Source organism: Carassius gibelio, chromosome B9, assembly GCF_023724105.1.
Source record: "Carassius gibelio isolate Cgi1373 ecotype wild population from Czech Republic chromosome B9, carGib1.2-hapl.c, whole genome shotgun sequence".
Lineage (NCBI taxonomy): Eukaryota > Metazoa > Chordata > Actinopteri > Cypriniformes > Cyprinidae > Carassius > Carassius gibelio.
Window position 1 is genome coordinate 7,189,390 of NC_068404.1, and position 8,549 is coordinate 7,197,938.

The 8,549-nt window shown below is 43.8% G+C and overlaps 1 protein-coding gene across 1 annotated transcript in view; it reads right to left on the bottom strand.

Annotated features, from left to right (window-relative positions):
* tsc22d1 (TSC22 domain family, member 1) overlaps positions 1–5,128 on the bottom strand; it is a 39,919-nt gene extending 34,791 nt beyond the window's left edge. The window contains exon 1 of the mRNA XM_052565549.1: positions 2,035–5,128. Coding sequence (XP_052421509.1) covers positions 2,035–4,574 — 2,540 coding nt within the window. The 5' untranslated portion in view covers positions 4,575–5,128. The remainder of the gene's footprint in view (positions 1–2,034) is intronic.
* Between the last annotated feature and the right edge of the window lie 3,421 nt (positions 5,129–8,549).

Sequence of the window (8,549 nt, forward strand, 5' to 3'; positions counted from 1 at the left end):
ACAGGGTCGTTAATTGGAGAGATAATCTACTTGATCTCTACACAATGAGTGATTCATTGAGACTCTCATGTGTGGCTTTTATCACTGCCAAGAGCAGATTACATTGAAAAAAAGCAAATGTGAGATGATAATCTTTCGATACGAGGCTGCTAGTCAACACCGTGACCTAAGAATGGCAAAAAAAATGGATTAAAATGATTTGCGCTGACTTAATCTGCTATTGAGCAAGAGCAGAACGGGAGAAAACAGAATGATCTCATCTTGTATGAGTGGCCTCACGCTCCACACCAAAACAGCACCAGCTGATAGCCTTTCACAACAAAGAAATAAAACAGGGAGAAATTAGATAGAGCGAAAGTCTGTTATATTTGAAATGGCTGGCTCTAGTTAGTCCTACTGTCCCTCACCCAAACAGAATCACACCAGTCAAAACGAATAGCCATGATACAACACGCAACAAAACAGATCTTACAAGGATAACAAGCCTTGAAAGATAGATCTGAATCCAATAGAGGTTTTAGCGTTCGACGTTACGTCAATCACATGATCAAACATCAAAAAGCCTAAAGCAGTCAACATGCCAAGTTCAATTTAACAGTGATATCGCAGGTATACAAAGGACTATCTAGCTGTGGCTGACAGTAAGTGCTGACCATCAGTTTATAAGGTCATCAAGGGTCTCATGTTTTGGGATGACCACATTTTACTTCGTATAAAACATTAGATCTGAACAGTCTCAGTCTGGTCTGTGACATATAGTAAAGCCAGACAAATACCTTTAAGATTAGGACTTATCACCTGAAAGACACAAGCAGGGCCACAATGATGTGTGCATTGTGACAAAACTGTCTGTTTCATTAAGGAGAGTCAGATTACAGAGCTCTCTGTCATCCCTGGGACATCTGTTAGACAAGCTCTGTCAAGCACAGGAAACTTCATTTATGAACAACTCATAAACATTGTACAGCATAAACACGCACGCCTGTTTCTTCTGAACAGCTCAAGACAAATTCAAACATGTGTCACAGTATTAGCAGTATGTTTAACAGTGTGTAAGCAATCATATTTAGGTTGCATTTTCGGCCTTGCTGTGAGAAAACTCTGAAAGATGGACTACAACGAAGCTACGGTTTCTGAGTCTTGTAAAGATGAACGACAGAATAAAAAAATATTTTCAGGTATTTTAATCAGCTCGCATCCACTAAAAGAGTATAGTGCTGTATCTGCAATAATAAGAGACAACCAAAGAGTTTAAACAGAAACACTGTATTGATCTCTTTTGCCTTTAATAGAGTTATAGCTAGAAGCAAACATGTCACAAATGATAACCACTCAAAAAAAAATAAATAAAAAAAAATAAAAAAGTGTCTGCAGCAAGCTAAATATAGTGGCAGAATGCCTATTTTTTTTTTACATTTCCAGCTTTTTATCCATAAAATGTTAGCTAAGATGCCACTTAAATGCTAGTGTATCCCTTAAATGATGACAATTCACTTTTAACAGATATGCACATTTTAAACCACCCAAAAGTTTTGACTAAATGTACAAAAAAATAATATTGACTCATCCTGCACTCACTTTTTCTGCCCAATATAATGTTCTTTAGAATAACAAAGTCCCCCATAAATGCCACAGGCAACAGCTAGGGAAGAAAAAAAAACATGTTTGTGGATGTGCCCTAACTTCCTGTTTCAAAAGGAAATTTCAACAACACAAAATCACTGCACACTGAAGTGATTTCATGGGGTCTTTAAAGACACGTTGGGATGCTTTGGAGCATGTCTATAATACCACTGTGATAGCCTAGCAGTCTGCAGTTTTGTGTAATAGTTCTATGAAGAAAAGTCCTCCTGTTGCCAGCCTGCAGTGAGATTTAATGCACAGCACCATTTAAGTTTATAGCACTACATTAAGCCATACCACTGACCACCCACTGCCTGCATGTGTCATTTTTAATGAAGCTATTCAAACTGTAATTACAAAAGCAAATGAATTGGAAACAGTAAACAAAAAAAAAACAATTCTGAAACTTACCCATCGTCTTCTCCATCCACAGGTAAGCTCTTCAACAGGCTGGCCGAGGCAGTTAAGGCATTGACTCCACCGCTCCCCTCAGGACCACGGGAGGTGATGACCTGGGAGGCAGCTTCAGCACCGGCGGGCTTGGGTTGCGTGAGCAGAGCCGGGTGCTGTAACAGGAGCTGGGCGTCCTCCTGCAGGGTGGGCATCACAGAGGACAGGGTGCTCACCGCAGGCCCGGGCTCCTTCGAGCCGTTCTGGATCAAGCTGGAGTCACTCTGAAGGTTAGGAGGCACGTTTGAGGAGGTTACGGCTGGGACGAACTGGGTGCCCTGGCCTCGACTGCTGAGCTGCGATTGCTGCTGCTCCATAGGGGGCTGAGGGGCGAGCTGCTGCCCCTGGGTCTGCTGTATGAGACTGGCGCCGGCGGGCTGCACCAGCTGAACCATCTGCGGGGCGGGTGTCTGTTGTGGCTGCAGGAGCCCTTGTGGAAGGGGCTGAGCAGCAGGGGGTGGCACACTCCCCACGGGCTGCTGCGAAGCTGCAATCAGCTGACTGTTCCCCGCCACCGGAGGGATGAGGGCAGAAAGGTGAGGAAGTGTTTGTGTTGACCCAGGTGGCATGGTCTTCATTATCTGCTTGGGTTGAGGGAAGTCCGGTGGCAAGCTGCCTCCTTGGTTTAAGGGGTTAATGTGTGCCGGCGCTACCTGGGATGGTGGAGCCGGCTGCTGTGTTGGCGGGTAGCCCATCTGCTGCTGGGTCACCACAGGCAGGGCTTGAGCTGGGGGGGACTGCGCTGCCTGGGCGTATGTCAGTTTAGGCATATGAGTCGGATGCCCGATTGTGGTCTGCAATGCTCCCATGTTGGTCGACGGCTGAATGCTCGGAGCAACCGCATTAGTCTGAAGATGCGCGTGAACTAAGTCTTGGGGTTGCATCTGAGACACGTTATGAGTAGACGAGTAGTCGTGCTTTTGAGCAGCGGGCTGCTGGAAGGTCAAACAGGGGCCGCCCGCATCTCCGCTGCCCAGGCTTTCGGTATAATGGCTAGCCGTGCTGCTGACACTCTCTCGGTCCTGGCACGCCACACTCTCAGGCACAAACTGGCGGATGCTTTCCACTGACCGGGTGCTGGGGGGATTTTCAGATGATGACGACGACGCATTCGGGGCCTCCTTGTCGTAATATTCGGTGCAAGTCCAGCGACCCTTCTTAAAAGGCTCAGAGGTAGAATCCAATTTGACCACTCTGAAACGTGAGCTGGTGGAGGCTGGAGGAGGCACTTGAGCCTGTTGAGGCTGAGCGTTCATCGACGGGACAGAGGGAGCAGACACTGCATGCTGGCCCATGACAGCTGGGCCCACCAGCCCCCCACCCGTTGAAGCAACACCAACGGAAACAGTGGTAGCAGCGGTGACGCCCTTGCCAATTATTCCACTAGGAATGCGTGTCAAGTTTACAATTTGGTTACTAATACTATTCAAAGCAGGGGAGTAGTTTACACTGCTACTGTTGGTGCTCTTGCCACCCACAACAGGCACACTGGCTGAATTTAACACAGAAACATTATTCGTTATAGGTTTACCAGTACTAACTGTGGCACCTGAAGTCACAGAGATCATTCCAGTTCCTGAGGCCACAGAAGCCAAAGGCTGACCGATGACAGCAGTTGAGCCAACAGAGGAGCTCTCAATAAATCCTACCACATTTGAAGGCATTTTCTGGCCTGTGCAAACAGAACCTGAGGTCACCGCAGACGTGACAGCGGCACCCCCGGATATCCCAATCTGCGTCCCACCAGCAAGATGGGATTTTCCAGAGGAAGCAGGATTATGGTGATGATGGTGAACAGTCCCGTTAACCATAGAGCCGTGCATGTGTGCTTGGGTGAGAACGGGAGGCTGGTTGGGCGACACGGCCCCCGGGGTCTCCGCCTCATGGAAGTTATTCAGCGTCTCCTCCGAGGAGCTCCTTTCCGGTCCCCCCGCATTGTTGGCCCGCGAAAGAGACACGTCCATGATCTCAGAGGACGAAAGGTCTTCGGTGTGGGACTCGTCCAAGTCATCACAGCTCTCAGTATCCTCTGCAATGCTGTTGTTGGTGCTGACAGATGTCTGAGCGGGAGTAACGCTGGTGATCTGAAAGCCGCTCTTCTTCTTCATCTGAGCCACTGTGGTGGGGGGCAGAGTTTGGGGTAACAGGGTGGTCTGCACGGGGATATTGAGGCTCTGAGGAGGATTCTGGGACCCGAGTGAGGGTGCAGCCGGTGTTTGAGACTGAATCAGCACCGGTGATGAATAATCATCCCCCAGCATCAAGTTGTTGCTATTAAGGATGGTGCTTCCAGAAGTTGTCAACGTAGAGGAACCACCCACCGAGCTGTCCCGTTTGGGTAAACGCATGGGGTGAACCATTTTTCGGGCGCTGCCGGAGTCCCCGGATCGGTCGTGGTGATTCATTTCTAGAGGATGGTCTCCAATAAAGTTATAAACGCAGCTCAAGAGAACAAGCTCTTTTTGGGAAGCAACTTGAGGCAGCTCAAGTAATTTCCACATATAACCAACACTTTTTTCAATAACTGCCAGGATGATTCCACTTGAGGTGTATTTAAATGTCCACCATGAGGAGCAGGCTAACGTCGATGCTAGTTAACACTCGCTAGCGAGCTAGCTGACGCGGATTCGCTTCAGCTGTTGTTTTCAAACGTATATCCTCTTAAAACCATTCAGCACACAAGTTTAAACGTGAGGGAGTCGACACAGACAGCCGGGACGATCGATATATCCAACCTTACAACGATACAGTCTCTCCCCATCACAGTTCAAACTGCCAGGCGCATTTTTTAATTGTTGTATCGCAGTCACCAGAGCACGAAATCACACGAAACAAAGTGCTTCAGCCGGCGTCAGATGACAGAGAGAAACCGAGCGACTCAGCGCTGTCCTGCTTTACTCCATCCCGTGCTTTCTTTTGTTTTAGTCCGGTGTTAGTCTCTCTCACACTCCGCTCTTGTTCACCAGCTGCCTCCTCCTTGTAATGTAGCCTGTGCTAGTGCTATCAGCCTGTGTGACGGGTCCCAAAAAGGGGAGGAGTGCGCGATAACATGGCGACCGCGCATGGCAGTTCACCTCCACAGCGGCCAGACATAAAGCCCAGCGAGTCTGGCGAGGATGGGCGGAGGGGGAGGGAGGTTCCTAGAGACGAAGAGTTCCGAAAACACACGAGCGCAGCCGAGGACAGCCGATTGTGTTGGCGAGGAATGTTTCTTATTATAGCGTTCTGTAACTGTGGCAGCAACACTCAGAATAACATCTTTTGTCCGCTGTGGTTATTATTATTTGACAAGAGAAAGAAAGGGCACCGGTTTCTTGGGCAAATAAAGCTAAAAAAAATGTTTATGAGAAAAAAGTGTATTTTATTAATGTCGAGTTGGGAAATAAACCATTTAAACCTGTGAAAGATTTCGCAAATACCTTTATTTTAGGTTGGGTGCTATTGTGTGTTTTTCGCTATACAGGGCAGCTACATCAACAAGATGTAAACAGACGCTGACAGCGATGTTGTCAACACAGTCCAGAGATTTGTTCTGTTTTTACAAAGCAGCTAGTCTGAAAGAGGAGCCAGATATTTCCACAGACAGAAAAGAGCAACCAAACACATCCACACTGACACAGTTATTTCACAAACGCTTTGTTGCTCGGCTCATGTTTGGGGACGAGATAAAGCTCTAGCTCCAGCAGACACTGAAAACATCTCACATTTTACACAGAATAGCATACATCCGACATTAACCATGGTTTTATTGGAGTGATGTATTTGTAGTTTTTTTTTTTTTTTTTTTGGCATATTGATTACCTTTTGTATAACCACAGTTTTACTACAAATACCATGGTTAAAACAAAATCATGGTTAATTTGTGGTTACCATACACCACACACACACACACACACACACACACACACACACACACACACACACACACACACACACACACACACATATATATATATATATATATATATATATATATATATATATATATATATTCATGTCTTATGGCTTAAACTGCTATAATTTGATTCCACAAAATGTGTTTTATTTCAGATGCTGAAAGCTAGGTTATAAAATTACAACAAGGAATGTATCCCATGTGCGCTGATCCAACTATATTTAGCTTTCAGCTGTGACAGTGAGAATAGCATCTTTGCTGTCTGGAAGAAGATACATTTTCAAAAGTTTCGAACACCAGATATGTATAACACTCAAGATTTGCCGACTACTGGGTGAAATAGTGGTTTCCTTTCCTTTTAAAATCTCTAAACATTTAGATATTAAAAAAGTCTGTTTGGCAGAAAAGGGTAACAGAAAGTAATTGAAGAATATATTTCATATTTAGTTATATTTTATATTATAGTACTGTTTTTATAATATTATATGTATTTAATGTGTAAAAGCTGTTGTTATGTGCTGTAATATATAGTATTGTTGAGAGCTCTTCTTGTGGTTTTTCTAATATATACTGTACATTATGGGGATTTCTCATACAGACAGCACTCGTAAAGACAAGTCACCAAATGTCTGACACATCATCTTGTCATTTAATTGGAAATTGTTGATTTATGAGTGTCTCTTTAGAAAAGGCTGACATCCCTTTGCCCTCACCAAACCTTTGCACTTGAATGTGAAATGGGATGACCCGAGTGAGAGATCGTAGTGTAACACATGAAGTATGAGGAAATGAAGTCTGACATTCCCAAAATGGGCGTGTGCCCTGATGTCCAGACCCAGCAGACAGGCTGTGCCCATCCATACAAATTTCAGAGAGAGAGAGCCAGCGAGAGCTGATTGCAATGTAAGCGTCTAGTGCTGTCAGCAGCTTTAAATCACACAGGCACTCCACAACAAAAAACACAGAGAGCTATTGTGCTCCCCAACAATAATGGTCAATTTATACACTGAAGTCTGCCTTCATTTTGTAAACACTTATTAAAACAAGTGATATAGGAAAAATTAGAGAACATCTATGAGAATTGGCATTGTTCTGTTTAATTTCAGTCAGAAATGAAAGGTTATCCCTCCGGAGAATGCCAATGTTAGGCCGATGTTTACTCCATCAAGGCTGCCGATCGTTTCAATCTGACCTCATCAGTTTGTGTGGAACATTTTAACTGAATCTGTCCTAATGTAATACAGGCTTTACAGAGAGTTTGCTATTGAATGATCTGACAGCAAACCAAACACTGTTGCTGATTTCACATGTGAACAGGGTGTTTACATACTGAACACATTTAATGAAGGGTGAAAGGATGGACTAAATCATGTTTGATGTGAATTAGAAGGGTCTGATTGAGTTTGGTTCCCTGCCACTTTCGACCTTTGACTTGGGGTTCAAAAGACACTTAATATTCAGTAATATTATTGATTTGACTCCACTGGCACTGTCGAATGGAAGTCATTTCATTTTAATTTTGCAACACTCATTTTCCTGTTTATTTCTGTCAAGCTGTTTTGAAACAATGTATAAAGCTCTATAAATGTAACTTGACCTGTTTTGATTAGTCTTTTTCTGCATGTAGCCACTTATGCAGCACCTGAAGAGTCAGCTATTAAAACTACTGCATTATGAGGTTAAGAGGAACGCTTTACAGCATTAAATAAAGCATCACGGTAAGCTCATCCATCTCTCTTCTGCAAATTCATCATAAGTGTTTGACCTGGACATCCTTCTTGTCTCTGTGAGGAACTGCAACTGTTTAAAAGTAGTTTCTCATATTTCTTCAAGGACTTTAAAGGCAAAGCATCCTATACACACATGAGACCACTGACATAATTCGCTATTCACTTGTTTGAGGCCCAGGAAGATGTGTCTAAAAGAAGTGTGGAAGCAAGGTGAGCAATTATGAAAATGATCATCTGTGTAACTTCTTAACTGCATGGAAAGTTACTGATAAATGTGCACAAGCTAAAGCAGGTTTTACAAGTATACTAACTTGAGCCGGTTTATTTATAAGACACGTGAATAGACAAGGCAGTGATTAAGAAACATTAAAAAAACTCGATCAATTCCTCTCTTGTGAGGCCTGCTGGGTAACAAGGCAGGATATTCAAACATTTTTTCTTTGTATCCTTTATTCACATTGTTTCATTTACTAGCTCACTTGTAATGATGTTAAAATGTCATCTGCTAACTCGACTATGACTAAAGGAACACAGTTTCCTCCAGAATCCTCTACCTCATGATATGATGTCCTTGACAGCGACAGCAAGGACGGCGCTCCCTTCATTTCAGCACTCTGTAATATTATGAGAATAATCTTCACAAAGCTACTTGCTCAGAAAAGGTTTGAATGCACGTGAAATATGAACATGTGGTGAAAGGAAAACATTTTGGTCTATGGAAGATGTACTTTGTGTAAATCATCTGAGTCAAATGTGAAACCAGATACATTTTAGAGCCTCTTTGACCATTGGGTGAAATAATTGTATAACTCTGGATGGGGCTTTAAGATTTTCAACAGTTTATTTATATT